At 39.5% G+C, this 21,767-nt stretch overlaps 1 protein-coding gene across 1 annotated transcript; it reads left to right on the top strand.

Annotated features, from left to right (window-relative positions):
- Positions 1–16,761: 16,761 nt before the first annotated feature.
- LOC117960939 (cytochrome P450 1B1) lies at positions 16,762–20,372 on the top strand. The gene is made up of 3 exons (XM_034899261.1): positions 16,762–17,114; positions 17,249–18,253; positions 19,533–20,372. The coding sequence occupies exons 2-3, from the start codon at positions 17,259–17,261 to the stop codon at positions 20,137–20,139; spliced, it is 1,602 nt and encodes a 533-aa protein (XP_034755152.1). The 5' UTR covers positions 16,762–17,114; positions 17,249–17,258; the 3' UTR covers positions 20,140–20,372.
- The last annotated feature ends 1,395 nt before the right edge of the window (positions 20,373–21,767 follow it).

A 21,767-nucleotide genomic window follows, 5' to 3' on the forward strand; every position in this document is an offset into this window, starting at 1 on the left:
TTAATTGTTTTTCTCTGGTGGTCTTCAATGATTCTGACTCATATTCACCAAACGTTATCAATTCAATTTCAATTCAATTTTATTTATGGTATCAAATCACAACAAGAGTTATCTCAAGACACTTTACAGATAGAGTAGGTCTAGACCACACTCCAGAATCCACAAGGACCCAACAGTCCAGTAGTTTCCTACAAAGCAAGCAACAGTGCGACAGTGGCGAGGAAAATTCCTATTCCTATGGGCACAGTCATAACATCTACCTGCACAGGATGTATCATATCAATAACTCAAGATCAATTACTGCATGATTCATGAATACACAAAGAAAGCTCACATGTTAAAACTGTCTAATGAGGAAAAGGGATCAAAAGACTGTTCTCACAAGCTGAGTTCATTCTGCTTTTGACCTTTTTCTAATCTTTTTCTTTGTTATTGATGGATTTTGTGGCTCTGCATGGACGATTGCTTAAAATCGAACAACTTAAAAGAGAACTTCTGTATTTTTCAACCTGCAGCCTATTTTCTATGTTTACGTGTCTAAGTGACAAATTTGAACATTTAAAAAAAAAACTGTCCCAGTATTGATTGGAACCCCTGCAGCTGAAAACCCTAAACCAGGCTACGATGTGGTCCATAGGACAATAGGGACCGTTGGTGTATGTCCACTATGGGATGTAATTTCCCCTGGGGCTAGGGGGGACATGTCTCTCCCACTTTTGATATTCTCGGTGATTGGCCCCTATTAAACAACAAAGAAAGTAAGACATCTTTTTCTTATTCATAGTTTAACCTACTATTCTTTCTGGCATCATTTCATTATGGTCAACATAATCATTTCTTGGGATCTGTATCACCATAGTCCCTATAAATGTATGTACAGTAGAAATGCAGGAAATGGGGTTAAAAGGAAAAAAAAATTCTGGCCCCCAGTTTTGTGTCTCCCCACTTTTCAAAACACCCTTGCATCCACTAAAAAAGCAGTTTTTGCCACTGACAGGCTCAGATTGGTATTAAAACGGTCTGACTACTTTTACCTTTCGCTTGATCTGGTCTGTTGGTTATTGTGAAAAAAAAGACTTGTCAAGGAGAAGTCTCGTTTCAAAATGTTGCGTGTCAAAATTCTCTAAATATTCAGGCAGGACATCTAAAGTCTTTTAGATAACACTTTGCTTTCTGTACTTCAACACAACAAACCCCTCTTATCTTCTACACACTCCTCTACCAACTCTCACTCACTGTTTCCACTGCTGTCTTTACCGCGGCAACAAGACCCCTATCGCCAGCTTTCAGACCGCAACTTCTCTTTAAAGTTGGTTTCCATTAGTTACTGGGACACTGATCTATATCTAGCAATGTTTCCCAAGGGAAATTACGCTGGATGTCCCTTATTTCAGCCGGATGTCCCATATTTCAGATTGGTCTGGAGACCTATCTCAAAATCAAGACCGATCTTGAGTACTACAACCCTGCTGTTTACTCAATTGTGCACATCATGTACAGTGAATATAAGAATATATAATATCATCTCCAAAACGCCAAACATCAACATTTAGTTAATTATGCTTTTGCACAATTAGTAAGCCATGATGTCTCTAATTTTTTTCAACCCAGATTCCAGCCAGCCTGTCTTTCTGAGTCTGTAATACATAAACACAGCAGAGAAAAGAAGAAATATAAACTGACAATAATGCTTTCACAGAGCGTTTACCCGATGCTACTAAAAGAAAAACATACACAACCTTATCTGCCTCCATATTCCACTACCTTATGGACTGTGAATGCCGTATCAGCAAAAAACACAGGCCCAAAGGAAATACCAATGCCCCTGTGAAATAATAAGCTCAGGACATGAAGTTCAGAGTCTGAATATAGACTCTCATATGGGACTATAGGGGAGGGATCTCAAGTGATTTCCTCTTGCAAAACCCATTGCTACACCATGTCCTCGAACTGCGCACAACCACATTGTGCATGAGATGATAAAAAAATAATTACTGATAACTTGAGAATCATCTGTTGACCATTAAATGACCAAATCTTTTGCATGCTTTACACAATATCCTACAAATTGTATATACTTTAAATGACAGCTAACCATATTGCATTTGTGTTTTAGATTTTTGGATGCACTTTATGTACCATTTCAGGAATCCATTGGTTTCCATCCCTTTCTGTACAGAATGAAAATCCATCAGGATTTGCTTAAAAGTTTGCTTGAGTTAACTGATTGAATGAACACGAAGTCTGCATTGTTTTTCTAAATACAATACATTACAATACCTGAACTTGGTGACATAGTTTATTTGCAGAAGGATATAAAAGTTCGAACTGCTTTGCAACAATGATGCAACTTTGACAAAAGTGAATGCAGAAATTATATGCACTGTGATGGATGAGACTCAATTTTGAAAGTCGGCCATTCGATTTTCACATGATATAGAAATGTATGGAAACCAAAGGCTGCCAGGAACGGTAGTAAAAATGCATCTGTAAATCTAAAATGGGTTGGTCTGAAGTAGCTGCATTACTCATCAATGTGGTTTTGGTGTAATGTGCAATAATCCAATCAGTGCGTTGTTTCGCATTCCATTTAAAAGCAGGCGTGCTTGTTCCATTGCGGATTGCCTTGATAATGGTGGACTTGCTCGGTGCATGCTCTTAATGCATCAATGGGCGCACGCCACGAGCGGTTCACAGCCAAGGAGAGCAACGTTTGCTATGGATTTTTCTTTTTGACAAAACTTAAATAAAGAATTGTCACAAAATCATACTTCCCGATTGTTTTGGGCTCACTCTCACTGAATCACAAGGTTATGAATACTATGGGGGACCGTTTGTAAAGTGGCTCGTGCTGAAAATAACAGCAACATTTTGTCACATTTAGCTTTAAATAATGTTTAAAAAACTGGTATGAAGTTTTGAGGGTCACTTTCTTGCACATTTACAACAATATTTGTCAACTTGGAAATATTTTAAATAGTTAAATCCAAATACTAAATGTTACACCTAAATGTTAAATGTTAAATCTAAATGCTAAATCTAAATCTAAATATTAAATCTAAATCTAAATGTTAAATCTAAATCTAAATGTTAAATCTAAATGTTAAATCTAAATCTAAATCTTAATGTTAAATCTAAATATTAAATCTAAATCTAAATATTAAATCTAAATCTAAATGTTAAATCTAAATCTAAATCTAAATGTTTAATCTAAATATTAAATCTAAATCTAAATGTTAAATCTAAATGTTAAATCTAAATGTTAAATCTAAATGTTAAATCTAAATGTTTCAGGTGAAACTAAATATTTAGCTTATATGCAAATTAAGTTAACCGGAAGTACGAAAATAAAAGCTCGAGGAGGTCAGTGTATAGTGTCAAATAACGAATAAAAATCATCTCATCCGGGGAAATGGACTCTTGAACTTGGATAAACGTGATGATAACTACTTTATATAATAAACACAGTTGGAGAAACTGTATTTGAAGAGTACTTTGAGTTTTTAGTGGCACTGAATGGTGTGGGAATTATGACCTGTAGCCACTATAGCCAGTCACCGGGGGGCGCGCCTCACTTTGACTGATCTGTCATGTTCGCTTGCATTAAGGCCAGCTAGAGCCTATCCTCATCCGCCCCCGCCAAGGTACGGTAAGCTACTGTCGGCCATGGTCACACTGCGAAATGTCTAACAAATCAGCGTTAGCCGAGAACATCGGCAGAGCCGTCCTGGTGGCTGTCCAAACTTATTCAACAGCGACAGCCTCGGGGCCACCGCAGGCCACCTCGGTTAGCATGTTTTCCAAATCACGGAGCTAGCATTGTATTGTTGTCAAGGTAGTAGCAAATCTCTACTGGCTAGCTACCGTTAGCTAGTTTTGTTAAGTTAGCCTTGACAACAAGACAATGCTAGCTCTGTGATTTGGAAAACATGCTTACCGAGCTCGCCTGCGGTGGCCATGGGGCTGTTGCTGTCGCTGTTGAATAGGTTTGTACAGCCAGCGTGACGGCTCTGCTGATGTTCTCGGCTAACGCTGATTTGTTAGACATTTTGCAGAGTGACCATGGCCGACAGTACCGTGCCTTGTTGGGGGCGGGCGGGGACAGGCTCTTGCTGACCTTAATGCAAGCGAACGTGACAGACCAGTCAAAGTGAGCCCCCCCCCCCCATTGTGGCTGGCTATAGTGGCTATAATTCCCACACCAAGTGACACTAAAAACTCAAATTACTCTTCAAATACAGTTTTCCCCAACTATGTTTATTATTTTAGGTAGTTATTTTCACGGTTATCCAAGTTCAAGAGTCCATATCCCCGGATGAGATGATTTTTATTCGTTAGTTGACACTATAAACATACACTGAACTCCTCAAGCTTTTATTTTGGTACTTCCGATTACCGGCATTTGATTTGCATGTTAACTAAATATTTAGTTTCACCCGAAACATTTAGATTTAGCATTTAGATTTAGATTTAGATTTAACATTTAGATTTAACATTTAGATTTAGATTTAATATTTAGATTTAACATTTAGATTTACTATTTAGATTTAACATTTAGATTTAGATTTAACATTTAGATTTAGATTTAATATTTAGATTTAACATTTAGATTTAGATTTAGATTTAACATTTAGATTCAGATTTAACATATAGATTTAGATTTAATATTTAGATTTAACATTTAGATTTAGATTTAACATTTACATTTAGATATAACATTTACATTTAGATTTAGATTTAGCATTTAGATTTAACATTTAACATTTAGGTGTAACATTTATTATTTGGATTTGACTATTTAAAATATTTCCAAGTTGACAAATATTGTTGTAAATGTACAAGAAAGTGACCCTCAAAATTTCATACCAGATTTTTAAACATTATTTAAAGCTAAATGTGACAAAATGTTGCAGTTATTTTGAGTGTGAGCCGCTTTACCAACGGCGCCCCATATGAATACATGGTGATATTTTTGACATTAGACCAAGATAACCTCTCTATGGACGATGCAGCTCTTCTGTCTCTCCTCTCTTGTGCTACTGGAGCATTTTAGTTACGGCAACGGCACATGCAGTTCAACATCACATTGCCTTATTGGTCCTCATTTATTTCATCAACACATTCCTGATTCATGGTTAAGTTTTGTAAAACAAAGCCAGGTTTTTTCTTGAATTCATGCATGGTTTGCAGAAATTGGAGCAGCTGGGTTTGTTAGATGAGAGAAGCAAAGTGCGGTGTGCACACTCTAAATCACGGCCTCTTAAAATAGCCTTTGCACAATAATCTTGGGAAGGAACTTGTTTTGGTGGAACATTTGCACCCCGCAAAAGAAAACGTCACATACAGTCTTAAGTGAAGTTAACTAATCACACAATACAGTAACATGGGCTATGTAAATAAGTTGGATACATTGTTGCTCTTACCAGTGCATCGCTGTGTGTAATCTGTCCATAGCAACCCCACCAATTAAGTCCATAAACGTCACAGTTAGAGAGCATATGCCGTAAACATATTCCTTGTGAATCATTACAATCATTCCCACAAAGAACAGAGCAGGCCTGCCTTGCACAATCCAGATTTTGCCATTTTTAGCATGTAGCATGCTAGCTCGAATTTTGCTGTTGTTTCTCGTAGCAATGGAGTTTTGAGAACAGCATAACACAGAGAGCGGAAGGTGAAGGACAACGCCTGACGCACCAGATGTCAGGTTTTATCCTGGAAATGTAGTTTCCTTGATCCAGACTAGCACAAAGGTTATATGCAGTAAACATAATTTAGAGTAAAGGAGCTAAAACTTGCAAAAAAAAGAAGGAAAGTTCCTTTAAAATAGTTAATTTATGCTGCTTTGATCGCCTTCCTCACCCATTGTCACATCATTCCAAAGATGAATAGGATTTACGTTATGATGACTGCAAGCAGCTCAAATCCGTCTTACAGAACTGTGTCCAGTGCTCCAGTATAATACAGAACTGTAACGATTTCCTGTATCCTCATCATGAATCTGTGGAGGAACGCAAAGGATAAAGTGGATTCACTGAGTTTGCTTTTCCCCCTGATGTTCTTATCCAAGGATGTCTGGGAGACTAACCATCAGAATAAACTTAGATGAGTGTTAGCATGCAGACAGAAAACAGAAAAACAACTGAAGATCATGTCTGTAGGTAGGAATAGAGCCCAAAGGGAATCCAGAACAGCAGAAGAAAGAGTCAACCTTCTAAAGATATTCCTCTGAAAACAAGGCCCGGGTCTGTCTGACATTGAGATGCAGCAGCAAACTAATTATTATTAAATAATATAAAAAAGGAACAAAAGTCTGTACGATCATCTCATTGTAAACAAATGCGCTGCCTGGAACATTTACTTTCTTGGGCAAATCAGATCATCCCACTGTTGTGGCTGAGCAGTTTTATACACCCTTTGTTCTCACATGACTGGCAAAATAAGTCACAGTTTAATGCTTCAGAGGACTGATTGGTTTGGGTTTTTCCAGCCATGGAGACACAAACACAAGACAACAGTTTGTAATGTGATAGAAAGACTGAGAACTTTTGAAGAAGTTGGAATTCTATGCATTTTTGTTTCTTACCATTTTGATCCTTTAAATACATTCTGCTAAAACCACTACTTATGATCACCATTGTCATAATAATTCCAGCGTTATTGTTTTTACATGCACTTAAAGCTAAACTCCACTGGTTTTACACACCAGTGTTACATTACTACTCACAAGAACTGTTACTTAGCTGTATGATGACTGGCTTGGATACTACTGGACGTTTATTTTTGTTTTTAAAAAGAAAAGATAAAAGACTATGCTACAAACAGGGAGACCCAGAGATGAAAGAATTGGGCATTCACGAGCCAGGGAAGTTATAACATATGTTATTAAAATTTCCTATTGAGCTGCATCATGGGAAATCCACTGTTTTGGGGGGAAAAAACGTCCACATAGGTCGTTTTCTCAAGCAGCAATTACATATATTATGGTTGTGGCTTTTAGTAGCCATGGTAGTTATGATTTGAGCAAAGAAGAAAGTAAGATGACAAAGTAGAAGAATGCCAAGTTTCCACATTGGGGTTGGTTGGGGTCAAACAAACACAGGACCTTCACCCAGGGGAGAGGGATTTGTGTCCGGTTTGAAAATAACTGTAAATGGCAATTTTTTCCCCGGAACGAATAGAGCTACGTCATGTTTCACGATCTTTTCTAAACTTAACCAAGTAGCTTTTGTTCACAAACCTTATCAAATTTCAACCGTTTCACAACCCAAACTGTTGTTAGGCTCTCGGGTTTAGATATGTCATGATTCCTATCCTCGCCAGGGACACTAATTTAGACTACCTACTGTATGTTGCCATATGGTTCGGAAGAATTGTTTTTTGAAGCTTGACTCATAAAGGGACTAAATGTTTAGATATCTCAGCATCTGCTGCTTTGACTGACCAATCCATTTTAATTATGTTTCTTGTGAGCTCCCTACGTTTATGGAAGTGGAAAAATAAATCAATAAAGTTTCATTTTAAAGCGTTTCTTATCATATTTTGATAAAAAACAAGGCTTTGTTCTTACTGCATGTTGCATGATAGATAGGTTATATAATGTGAGGAGTTCTCCATCCTGAGATCATGTAATCCCTAAGCTCTCTGCTGGGCTAATTACTCCTCATCATGCCTCCCAACTTTCTAGTTCTTTGAATGTTGCTGCTTGGGTTCATATGGTAGATAGGAGCTGTCCCTGGGACAAAACGCAGCACCTCGCGTGACTTCCATCTCTACAGCTCGCGGCCCATCGTGCACGACTGTCCGTCATCATTACTCTCTTGTAAAAACACCTAAGACAGGCCCAGGGAGGGGGTCGCCGAGGAGAGGCCTAGCCTCCCTTTGAGCACTGCTTCACCTTTGACCTCTCACAGGGGTAAAGAAATAAACACAAGGGGGGAGACAACTAAGCTTCAGTGACTTTTAACGACAGAGCTGGTTCGGGGTAGAATAGCAACACTGTATCATGCAGAGACTAGATAAGATTAAGCCTCATCAGGCAAGGGAAGGAGAAGTGGTGCTCTGGTTTTGCGCTGCATTCATCTGAGCAAAGATGTGTATGCACTAACATCATATGTGAATTGGTCACTCGGTTCACAGTTTCCTGCAGGAAGCGAACATTTATAAGCACAGCACTGCTTGGAGCGACGTTTGCTAGATGCTGTTTTGGGACAAAACTCGCAGAGGGCAAAGCTGTGACTTCACCAATTTTGAAATGCGAGGTCCTGATCAAACTTGTCATCCGCATACATTTCATTCCTTTAACACAGTACTCTGCAAAAACAAAACACCTCCGCCTTCATTAAAGGCTATTCACTGGTTATTTTCCACGGGCTTCCTGTCAGTCTCTTCAATTAGGCCAATAAAAACAAAGGCCGATGACATCAGTTGCAAAGATGGAAGCGGGCATGGCTGTTTTTAGTTGGCATGGATTTGAAAAGCGCAGTCATGCGGCTAAACACGTAATCAGCCTCCCATTCTTTCAAAAGAAGTACAAACAGTTCAACTGGACTTGACAGACCCCTGAAAAGGTTTTCCTCCTAAAAGACAAAAAAAAAAAGAAATTCCCACATGCACGCCGATTCAGAATTCTGGGGGAAAATGCCCTTTTAGTGTGAGAATGGAGGGGAGACGCCTTCACGGGCTACTGACTACGCTTTAGCAAGGGCCTCCACAGCACTCGTCCGGACAAAAAAAAAAAAAAAACACCATACAGATAGAGGTACCTCAATGAGCACTCAGTTAATCTGCAAGGCCATTAGGATAGGCTACTTGAAACACTCATTAGCATAGTTCACATGAACCGGGATGGCGGGCTGTTTTTTTTTCAGCGTCAGTGAAGAAAAGACATTTTTTGTGGACTTCTGGGAAATATTAGGGTTTGAGTCGGGCAGGGGGAGTTGTTGTGGGACAGTTTGACATTTGGAGTCACTGGGGTCATTCAGTCGTAATGAGGCGCAGACCATAATAAAAGGGTTTGCCCCAGCGCTCAACTCTCCCTGATTCTCCGCCAAGCTAGATGACAGTTTGGTTTGGTGGTAGTCAGACCAATCACAGCGCGGCAGGTTGTTTCATCTCTAATGGAAAGTAATTAACAAGACAGGGCCGTACGGACAATCCTGACATTTGTGTGTGACTGTCTCTCTTTGTTTCTGCATGTGTTAGTATGCTCTTGTTAATTTTTACATATTTTTGCGTGTTTTGGAAATGTAACAGACGAGAAAACCAGACAATCTCATGATAAAGGACTTTATCCTTAAATTGTAGACTGCTACAGTGGTGGCTCATATTAAAGTGTTTTTAGATTGCTAAACGACCGCGGGCACAACTGGAGTCACATGTGCAAAAATCTAACTACAGTCTGCACAGCAGCAGTTCATGTGGACCAAACTCTGGGTTGTTTTTCATTGCTTGAACACACTAATGCCATGGCTTAACCACAACCTGTGCAACACTGTGGATTTACAGCACTTTGTTTGAATGCTAACACACTGCTGTCACAACTGTTAACCACACATTCAAAACAAAATAGATTTCAGTCTGGTGCCTATCAAACACTGCTGATTGTAAATTTTAGCTGAAAGCCTAAGCAGGTGTCTTGTTTTAGGCTAGTTAGTGAACATGTACCATATTTACATAGAGAAAACTCAGAAAGCAATTTGAGACTGTACCTGACAGAAACAGATTAAAGAGCAAAGATACCGACATATACAGGTAAGATGTCTGGGGTTACATACACAGCTATGAAAAACAAAATGTGAAAAACACTACATTTACTATAGTAAACCTGCATTCTTACTGTGTTTCTTAAAGTTATGGAGAAAACTTGCTGCATGATACTGGAGAGAAGCTGGATTAGTCACACTCTTCTATGTTACTGTTATGTACCTTTAGTTTTTTTTTCCAGTAATTCCATAAATTACTAGAGACAAAATACTATGGTGAAGCAAACTGCTGATTTTCATTCCTTCTGGTTTACCTTTCATAAAAATTGGTATATAATATTACATAAAATATATATTTTCTTTACAGAAATCATTGACTAATGTGAAGTCACTCAAACCTTTCAAACTGTAAAGATAAAAGTTAGTATTTTCTGTATTGGTTTTTGATGCTATAATGTTTTTACTCTCAGTGTGTTCTGAGTGACAGTGTGTGTATCTCAGTGAGGATTGTTCATAGTGTTTGCAGCACTGAGTCTGTATTGAGATGTTTGTTAGGAGTTGTGTTGCTTGGAATGAGTTTTCCAGCTGATGTTTAGCTCAGGTGACTGTTGATAGTGCAGGTACTGTACTTTGAGTTTTGCACATGTGGCTTCAGTTGTGCCCACAGCTGTTTAGCAATAAAATAAACTGTAAGTTGAATGCCAAGTGGCAGTATTCGTCAACCCATTATGTACAGTAAAGTAGCCCACATGTAGCGTTGATGACATGTCCCTGATGCTTCATTTTAACATTTATCTGTTCTAAGCTTTATTGTCTACATGGGGGAGTAGAACATAGAAGACCTTGTAATATTAGCTGTCTAGGATGATAGAATCTCCCTGTCACCCTAAATGTTAGCCATGTATGCTAACATTTGCTAGTTCAGGGAACTTTAATGTACTTTAAAGCAGCATTATTGATTTTTGGGACAAATTGGGGGCAGTGGAAGATTCTGTAAACACAACATTGACATATTGTCCACACATAAAGTCACATGCAAACCAAAAATAGGTATCACACATCTAGCTGTTGCGGAGCAACATTAGCTTTTAAAGTCATTTTTCTGGCAATCAAACAATTAAAAAAGCAAATCTTCAATATTCAATTTGCTTATAGCTGTGGTTTGGGCTTCAAAACATCTTTAGGCACTATCTATATCTGGCTCATTTGAAGCTCAATTCTCCACTACGATTAGCAGCTATTCGCTAATGTTGTCTGTCTGTCAGTTGGTGCTAGGTATAGCTAGGTATAGCCTTTGATGTGGGAGACCTGGGTTTGAATCACACTGTGATAAATCAACCAATGTGTCCCTGAGCAAGACACTTAACCACTAGTTGCTACAGAGGTGTGTGAACTCTGACATAAATGGCAATTGTAAGTCGCTTTGGATAAAAGCGTCAGCTAAATGACATGTAATATAGCATGTATAACAGTTTATCCATTAAATACCGCTGTCATGGAGTTGAGACTAAACCAAAACAAACAGTCCCAATTACTGTTAACACAAAAATGGCTTCCGCGTAGACAAATGGCCACTAATATGTGGAAGTTTGCTAACTTGTTTATTTCTGTTTTCATTTTCAGTTGTAACTTTAACATTTAAAGATATTTAGTTAAACACAGTGGTCCAACCTACCTGATGTTTCTGCATATTTTCTGTTAGATGCTAGCGTCTGCTAGCGTCTTTGATAAACCAAATCTAGTGTTACGAAGAGCAACATTGCACCACTGTTCTCGGACTAACTGCTAGTTTGGGTGATGTAATTTTCTTCAGTAGGTAAATTAGGATTCCAACCCAACATTACTGAAAGTGTTAACATATGGAAGCATCAAACATGCATTTTAGACGAATGAGATGATAGTAGTCAATATTTTGAGGATGTTTCATTTACAGGATTGTTCAGGTGCCGGAGAACATTTCGCTGCATGTCCCTCTTTTTGACCGGATGTCCGTTACCTTCCGCTGTCTTTGTCTTAGCCTTTTGAACTGAACGTACACATGGTCCACAAAAACAAGTTCTTTTCTGAGGCTATTTTGCAGAGGCACCGTGGCGTTTAACACCACCCAAGTTATTGGTTCAAAAAAATACCAATACAACTGTAGTTTTATGTAAGTGGATTTTTGGAGCATGGACAGTTGTCCTATTGCTCTGAAACTGATATCAAAGCGTTGACTGCCAAGTTAGCAGCTGATAACTCTTCCAGCGTCTCTAAAGGTAATAAAATTACTTTAGAGATAAAGTCCTTTTCCAAGAAATGCTGTATTGTGGTTTTGTTTTCTACCTAAAGTACCCTACGTGTTAAAAACTGTACGTACATATTACTTATTATCTTTGTTTACCTCTCTGAAGCAATGCAATACAAATCATAGTTCACTTTGTAAACCTGTTACATGATTAAAAAATGTATGCACATCCTGTATTCATGTTCTGCTTACATTGGACTTTTGTGCATCCATTAATGAACATAGTTATTGTCCAACATCATAACTCATTGAGCTAATGTTGGCTGCCTTTTAGTATTAAAGGGTAAGGTAAATTAAATTAATTTACATTACATTTCATGTCCATTTCATTTTGGTTATTTACGGCAGCACATTTCATCAGTTCTACTCATTGAATTAAAAACCTTTCCTAACATCTTTTCCTAAATTCTGAGCCTTACGAATGTGTCTGCGTTGTCTAAAAGCATGCATGTCTGAAACATCTCACTGGCAAAACAATATCCGTCTAAAGAGCATGGCCAAATCTAAGTAGGTTAGCAGCTCTGTTCTCTACCTTACACTGACAAGCACACGGTGGATTAGGTAGACCTGTGTTTTGTTAAGTTGTCAGTGGCTTTTCCTTTACTTGTCACCCCTATGATGAAGCACATGATGTGCGTGACTGCTCAGCACCTTGATAATAGCTCTGGGCAGTCCCCTCTGTTTTCCCTAGAGGTTCAAAGCATTGATTTGGAGAGTGAGATAAGCACTGTGTAAAAGACGCGCAGCTCTTTCGAGGTCCTGGGCATGCTTCCGCTAATTACAGACATAAATCACAGTAATAGTTTGTATCATATCATTCCTGTTTGCAGATGACGTAACATCCTGGCATGATTTACTCTTATTTCCCCTTATAACAAACTATGCTCTGAATGTGAGAAATGTTGTTGAAATCAGATGTGATGGCTGCCCTGCTCAGCTGGAACCTTTGACAATGTAACTCTACCTTTACTGTCTGAGCAAATCATCACCTGCACACACCTTCCTGCGCTCCTCACTGACCTCCATGCTCACTCACACGCGATGAGCAATTGATCTGTCAGTCAAGCTTGGAAGAGAAACTGGTGTTGAAACTGAACTTGCCAGCAGCAAGGAGCTTTGGGGGGCCCAAAGCAGAGGCCACTGTGGGGGCTTGTCCACCCTACAGCTTGTTCCACAGCTTAAGTCACCTGCTGCACCTCTGAGGGGATTACCGCCACGGCTCGCCATCCAAACACAAACAAACGGGGGTTTAAGGGCTATATTCTTAGAGTATTCTTAGAAGTTCTTAGAGTCTTACACAGAAACAGAGACTGAGTCATGAAGCTACACTGATATATGTTAACTTTAATTTAATTTAATTGCATTCTAACAAAAAATTATTTCAAATGAGTCCACCACAGTCATCTAAATTATCATACCAGGGGTCAGGATTATTGTTATTATTTTTTAAATCTATCTAGAGCAGCCAAACATTATTTAAAATAATGTCAGATCCAACTCTAATCTGCAGAGTTTTCCTTCTTTTTTTTAATTATCATGTTTTTCTCCAGTTTTCAGCATTTAGCAGACTGTCTGCTGGGTTTGGTCTAAAATCTGGATCCTCTTCCATAATAGAGGCTGGGATTTTCTAACTCCTCTCCATCCTGATCCATTCACTAACTGGACTACAGCAAGATTGGTCAAGGGAAGGACAGCTGGAGGTCTGTATGTCTGCGTCTGGATGCTTTACATTCACACTACCTAAATACATTTAGGTAGTGTAATCTGGAATCGGATTCAGAATTTAAAACAGGGTAAAACATTTAGAATTCTGTCATTTATCATTGATGATAATATGCTTCTATTTATATTTTAATTTAAAATGCATAATAAATAATCTGCTGCTACCAATTCTTTTTTCCAATTTCCAATAAGGCGATGTCAGGCGTTTTTATAGATGCAATAGACTTGATGTGGATATAGGCCACACAGTTTAACAGCACAGACCAGATTGAAACTATAAATTCATATATATATATATATATATATATATACATATATACGTATATTTATTTATATATGTATATGTATATATATACAGTATATGTACACATATATACATATACACATGTGTGTATATATATGTATATATTTACACAAACATATGTATATGTATATATATATATATATATATATATATATATATATATATACATATACATATATATATACATACATATATATATATACATACATATATATATATATATGATAGTAGGACGACTTTATCCTTATTAGACATATTCATAATTACATAGCAATCTACAGATTAGCCGAACTATGGCATACTAAACTGTACAAAAGATGTATTGCCGTAGTAAAACAAAAAAGCGCGTAATTTCCTACATGTTACATGTTATATTATAGAAGTACAAATATTAAATTAGGTACAAAAAGCTCATTGTGTTCTGGGTAAATGAAGATAATAGAATGTATGAATGCGGGCAGAGAGATTAAGGCCTTTTTTAATTTATTTTTTAAAACACATTTAATTTTGTCTTTTCATTTTTTTTTAAACATGTAATGTTTGTAATTTTGTAAGCATTTCTCTTTTTGTTTATTTTTACCAGCCACATAGTGAATAGCATGAAAGTTATTCCTGAATTTCGGGATTTTGCACCTCCGAGGAGACGTTTAAGGTCAGGGGACAGCAGCCGCAGCAGCAGCCGCCTCCGGGTCTCTGTGAGCCGCTGTCCGCGGTGCTGAAGCCCCGCAGCCAGCCAACAACCGCAGCAGACCCGGGCCAACACAGGGAGGCCCAAACATCCTCTGCTCCAGACCAACTGGCCCCACAGGCAAAGAAACAGAAAGAAGAAGGCAGGTCTGAACCCCCCCATGCACAGCCCGAGGGAACAGAGGAGAGACGAGGCTAATGACAATCATGCATTTGATTTATTTATGTAGCGTTTTTTACAGTACTCAGAGACACTTTACAGAGTTTGAAAAAAGAAAAAAAAATCTACACACAAAAATCCACCAACTAAAAATGCACACACATTCATCAAAACACAATGAATCAATCAATCGATCAATCAATCAATCAATCAATCAATCAATCAATCAATCATCCAGCCTGATATACACCCAGATATATACCAGACATATACCCAGATAATTATTATTATTATTATTATTATGAATAGGATTATTAGTATTATTATTATTATTATTATTATTTCTGCCTTGGTTTGGCTTTAGTGTCGCATTTTGAAACGACCTCTTGCATTTCGTATTGTTTTACAGTAAATGAAGAACCCATTGACACAGTGCTGTGCAGGAACAGGTCTGCTGTTCAGCACGCTTGGTAATTAAGGGACATTAATCATTCATTAATGAGTTAGCACGCGGGGTTCACCTCCGCCTGCTGGCTCGATGGGAAAGCGCACCCTGAATAAGAAACTCATTAAAACCAACTGGACTGTGGCACCAGAGGAAATGTTGTGCAGTGAGTGTTTCTTTCTGCTCTGAGATTTACTCAAGTACTTAAGTACACATTTGAGGTACTTTTTCATTCCATTTTTTATTTAAGAGAGAAGTATTGGTCTTCTGACTCCACTACATTCATCTCACAGCTTTAGTTACTTTACAAATTAAGATTTTTTGCACACAAAACACATGCAGTTTATATGCTTTTTCTGAAATGTGAGGATTTTTCTGCATTGAGTTGGCTATTTTTACTTTAAAAAATTTAAGTAGATTTTCCCATTTTAATGCAGGACTTTTACTTGTAACAGAGTATTTTTACAATGTGGTATTAGTATACTACTTAATTTTATATCTGGATATTTCTTCCACCTCTGGATCTAGAGTATATATGTTGTCATAGACACATGTGTATGCTGTATATAGGTTGAATCACTGAAGCCCCCAAAATGTGTATGGTGGAAAAAAAGAAGAACATCTTAATTGTGATATTTTAATAGGCATTGAATTGCGTCGTCACACCTACGTCAAAGCCGTATTTATAAATGGATGTTTACACTGGATTTGAGCAGTGTGTAATTCATTTTTAAAGCCTGAACTCCGCCGGAGGACGGGTCGGGCACGTTCTCACAAGCGCTCCGACTTCCGGCCTGGCTTTCCAACACAGGTGAGGAAGTCATAAAAAGAATGTCGGAAAGTAATCTGCAAGGTGATATGGCGTCACGATATAAATTAAATAATAACAGTAATACAGATTACATTATGCATTATTATGTGTGATTTTAAGTGTTAAAAAGGTTCAAAGAAGAAAAAAAAATATATACAGACATAAATAATATATATATATATATGGAGTAAGCGGGGTTCTTGGGGACTGGCTCAGTCCGTAGGGAGTTGGGTTATAAACCGGAGGGTCGTCGGTTCAAATCCCCGTAAGGACCAAAGTACGGAGTGTGGATTGGTTGCAGGAGAGATGCCAGTTCACCCCCTGGGCACTACCTGGTGCCCTTGAGCAAGGCACCGTAATATTTAATTATTACCATATACAAATAGTTATTAGTAAGACTTTTGGTTTTGATATGATTATTTACATTGTTGTTGAATTTGTATTTGTTTTGCGGGATGCTTTGACAATATTGTTTCCATTACAATCATGCCAATAAAGATAATGGAATTGAGAGAGAGGGAGAGAGAGAGGGAGTAAGTGTGTGTGTGTAAGAGAGAGAGAGAGAGAGAGAGTGGGTTGGGTGGTTTGGTGGAGGAGGTGATGGAAGGGTGGGGTGACACCCTTTGTAACAAACCTGCCCACTAACAGAGCCCGGGCGCGCGCAGTCAGCCGCTGCCGGCCAGTGATGCTGCGCTGTTCGGGGAAAAACGAGTTCACTCGTGCAGTGGGGCTTCACAGCATGGACAGGCTGCACCCTGGGTGGATGCACGGCCGACAGCCAGCACACCTGACTCTCTCTATCAGCCCGGCGTTCTACATGGCGGAGCAGTTCTGGAAGACTAATAAGCTAATGTTTTGAAGATAAAAAATGTAGTCTTACATTCAGTTCCTGGAGAAAACACATTGACAGTGGGCTTTGAAACAGAAACAAAATACACTATTTTGAATATTATTTAAATTGTTTTTTTTCTTTTTCGATTAACCAGGACATAAGCAGGTATTTAATCCCCTCCTGATAGGCTACAACATATTTCATTCTTTCTTATTTTACATTTAATTACACACATCATCTATGGTAGGTTACTGTGACATATATTTGAAACCTTAATTGATATTCCTATTCCCCTGCAGGATCCCCATTATGGATTGGACACTGGATGTGATGAACCCGACCAATGCCCGCGCCGTGTTACTGGCCTGTGTGACGTTGCTGTTCTCCCTGCACCTGTGGCGCTGGCTGCGGCAGCGGGCGATCCCGTGCCCGCCCGGCCCGCTCGCCTGGCCGCTCATCGGGAACGCGTCGCAGATGGGCAACGCGCCGCACCTGTACTTCACGCGAATGGCAAAGAAATACGGCAACGTCTTCCAGATTAAACTGGGCTCTCTGCCCGTGGTAGTCCTAAACGGGGACTCCATTAAAGCAGCACTGGTCAACCAGGGATACGATTTCGCTGGAAGACCGGACTTTACTTCCTTCAAGTACATCTCCAACGGGGCCAGCATCGCGTTCGGCACCTTGACGGACTGGTGGAAGATGCACCGTAGAGTGGCTCAGTCCACTATCCGTATGTTTTCCAACGGTAACCCGAACACCAAAAAGACTTTTGAGCACCATGTCCTATGCGAGATCAAAGAGATGTTGCAGCTGTTCGTGGAGAAAACCAAAGAGCATATATATTTCAAGCCCATGACTTATCTTGTGGTGTCCCAGGCCAACATCATGAGTGCGGTGTGCTTCGGGAAAAGGTACTCCTATGAGGACGAGGAGTTCCGGCAGGTGGTGGGCAGGAATGACCAGTTCACCCAGACAGTGGGGGCGGGCAGCCTGGTGGACGTGATGCCCTGGCTCCAGTACTTCCCCAACCCTATCAAAACCGTATTTGACAATTTCAAGAAGCTCAACCGGGAGTTCAGCGAATTCATTGGAAACAAAGTGAACGAGCACAGGAAAACAATCCAGCCGAGCATCATCCGAGACATGACGGATGCTTTCATAGTGACGCTCGATCAACTGAGAGAGAAAGCGGGGCTTTCTTCAGGGAAAGACGACGTGACCCCCGCCATGGTGGATATATTTGGAGCCAGTCAAGACACACTTTCAACTGCACTGCAGTGGATCGTCATCCTACTTGTCAAGTAAGCCTTTCCTATCATTCCACTGACCGTTAGATGTATAACCTACAGAAGGCTATATCCAGGCTAAATCAGTTGGTCCCCATGCTGCAAAGCTGTTTTGTAATGTTAAAACTAACGATTAATTGTCATAGTTGATTGCTCTGTTGATTATTTTTTTTATAGTTGTTTGGTCTATAAACTGTCATAAAGTGGTGACAAAGTTCGACGTCCTCATATGTCTTGTTTTGTTCACAACTTAAAGATTTCCTGTCACAGAGAAGAGAAGAAACTAGAAAAAAATCAATTTGTTTTCTTACCAAAACAGTCAAACCGGACTAATTGTTTATCAAAATAGTTGGCGATTAATTCAACAGTTAATAGTTAATAGTTGCAATTACTTTTTTGACTAGGCTACTGTCGCTACTGTTTGAACTTTTGGAGTTTTATGTAACAGCCTAGTTGGAGCAGCTGAGACACAGGCAGGTACTGGCAGAATAATAAAGAGATATAACACGCACGCGCACACACACACACACACACACACACACACACACACACACACACACACACACACACACACACACACAGTGTCAGGGGTATGCAGCAACATGAAACAAAAAATAAAAAAAATAAGTGTGTGTACAACTCTATACATCATCATGTTTAGAGTTTAACTAATAAAGGTTTATTTTAAAGTATATCAGCCACTGTAGGCCTACCATAATTATACCTAAATTAAGAATTAATGATTATATATATGTACAGTGCAGCTACATCTACATTCCCTGGCTGCACTGATGGTGCAGACACTCAGAGAGCGCAGATGCAGAAGATCTGGAAGTGCTGAGCAATCAGAACCAGCCGGGCTTTTGGGGAGCGGGCCTTAGAGTCAGGCACTAAAATGTATGTGTTTTTTTAACATTAAAGCATGTAAACATGTTCGAGTAGAAACACAAAAAACCTGAGAATAACCAAAATAAGGGACCTTAATCATGGATTTATTATAACACCTGGATACAGTCTTAAGTGGCCCATTGGGCAAAAGGTCCATGGATTAAAAATTCAGAATAGAAAGAGTTATAACCAAGCTTGTTTTCAGTTGGAGGTGTTCTGGAAGCAGTTTTACAGATGTTTCTTGTACAATGGTGGCCTATGGGGAAACTCCTTTCTGAGTTGCAAGGGGATTTTTTTGTTGCAATGCAGCCAGTTGCCACTGGACAAAACCAGCGGGCGGGCTGAGCGTTGTTCATGGTTCCCTGGTTGACATCTAAAACCTGTGATGTCTCCCCTGTGAATGTAGGTATCCTGAGACGCAGGTGCGTCTCCAGCAGGAGGTGGACAAGGTGGTGGGCCGCAGCCGGCTGCCCTCCATCGAGGACCAGCTGCACCTTCCTTACATAATGTCCTTCGTCTACGAGGTGTTGCGCTACACCAGCTTTTTGCCGCTCACCATCCCCCACTCCACCACCACCGACACCTCCGTCATGGGCTACAGCATACCAAAGAACACAGTTGTCTTCATCAACCAGTGGTCCATCAACCACGACCCTGCCGTCTGGTCCCACCCGGAAAACTTTGACCCACAGCGTTTCCTGGACCAGAACGGAGCGCTGAACAAGGACCTGACCACCAATGTGCTCATCTTCTCCCTGGGCAAGCGGCGGTGCATTGGCGAGCAGCTGTCCAAGCTGCAGCTCTTCCTCTTCACGGCGCTTATCGGCCACCAGTGCCACATCACGGCCGACCCAGCCAGGCCCGTCACACTGGACTACAACTACGGTCTGACTCTGAAACCGCACCCCTTCTCCATAGCTGTGACTCTGCGTGACGATATGAGGCTGCTGGATTCGGCGACCAGGCCGGCTGGCGCAGAGGACGTCAAAGGCACGCCCTCATCAGACTCATGAACAGAAAATGAAACACAAAACTGTAATAAGCTAAACAAATAAGGCTGAAACACAAAAAGACTTCTGAACTATATATTTGTGGGCTGAAAACTATATTTATAAGCTAAAATCTTAATCTTCTTTAAAAAAAATAAAACTCAGAATGGTAACACATCTTCACCTCAAGCAGGAAAACACTCGCAAATTCTGCGTGTTTTAAATTCTGGATCACTGCTAAAAACTGTAAAAAAAAAGAATCTGCTGATTCTGTTTGAGGCTGCTGCGTACTGACTCATTTTTAAGCGTTAAAGTGCCAGGAGGGAACAGGTGTGGCATCTGTTTTTACAGGTTACCTTGGATCAATGTGTTTTTTTTACCACGTCAAACACAATTGGACTTACAGTAGCAGCAATTAGCACCTTCTTTTGATTCATCAAGGTGGAGGACTTCAATGAAGGCAACAAGCCTGATAGCTGCTGTAACACACACACATTAGGGTGTGAATGCTATTGCTGTGAGAACTAATTGAAAAGCTAACACTGGCGTCAGAGTGTCTTCATGCTGTATATTAACAGTGTTGCTTGTACATTGTATCTCTAAAATCTCAAACGCATTCTCATTAACGGGTTCATAGGATATCGTACAGACATTTATGCACACCAATTTGTTCCAATGCTCTACGAAATTTAGGTGACTCCCCCGGCTGGTCACGCGGCGATCGGTCACACAGTTACAGTTAAAATTTGGCCAACAAAAGTACATGAGGGGACGGTCATGTCACGGGTTGTTGCAGTGCAGTCTAGCAGCCAAGTTTGTAAAAAAGATTGTTGTTTGCATAAAACACTCCCGGGACAGGAACACTTTCCCGGGTAAAAGTCTTGTGGTTTCCCCTGGGACATGACCTCAACTCCCCAATTTGAAAGCCCTGTGTTTTATGAAACATCCCCCCCCAAACCTCCTCCCTATGTAGACCAGAGTGCTCCTATACTGCAGTCAATGTGGTGGATACAGCAATAAATATGTGGAATACATACAAATTACAATGCTTTACTTTTCGTAGTTTTATGTACGAATGCTTAATGAAATGTCAGCTTTTCAGGAATCCCTTCAATTTGGCCACCATTCTCAATTTTTAATTGTAAAAACGGTTCCAAAACATCTTTAATGCAATGGTAAAGCTTCTTGATACATACAGTACATGTGATTTTTGAAGGTAAGCACTCAAAACTTGTTAGGAAATTGTTATCAATGTGACAAAATAACTAAAATAAAATGTTCAGTCCTAACGTGTAGTTCATATATATAGTGTCAATGTCCAAGTGTGGTCACTCAGGAATAAGGACCTAAGGTCTAAGGGCATTTTCCTATATGTTCTTAAATTTACTTTTTTAGGTACGGATCCACAAGTTTCATTTCAAAATGTAAAAAAAAAACATAGCTTTCCATATAGTGAAACCCAAATCTGTCTCAGAGCAATGTGTAAAGAGATAAATCTGGCGCCAAAGCTAAATAATTGATGTTTGCTTTTTAAAATTCCTCAAGTCTCTTTTTGAAAACAAACCTTAATTTATGATGTGTTGTTGTGTAGTTTAGTTTGTATTAGTTTCAGTTAATTATAGGTTATTTGTCATGGGCAAGATTCAATTCAA

This window comes from Etheostoma cragini, chromosome 17 (genome assembly GCF_013103735.1).
Source record: "Etheostoma cragini isolate CJK2018 chromosome 17, CSU_Ecrag_1.0, whole genome shotgun sequence".
Taxonomy (NCBI): Eukaryota; Metazoa; Chordata; class Actinopteri; order Perciformes; family Percidae; genus Etheostoma; species Etheostoma cragini.

Excerpts from the sequence above, each read along its gene's own strand:
- LOC117960939 (XM_034899261.1), top strand. The coding sequence starts at position 17,259 with ATGGATTGGACACTGGATGTGATGAACCCGACCAATGCCCGCGCCGTG. Across the intron at positions 18,254-19,532 it reads ATCGTCATCCTACTTGTCAA|GTATCCTGAGACGCAGGTGC; the intron begins GTAAGCCTTTCC and ends CTGTGAATGTAG.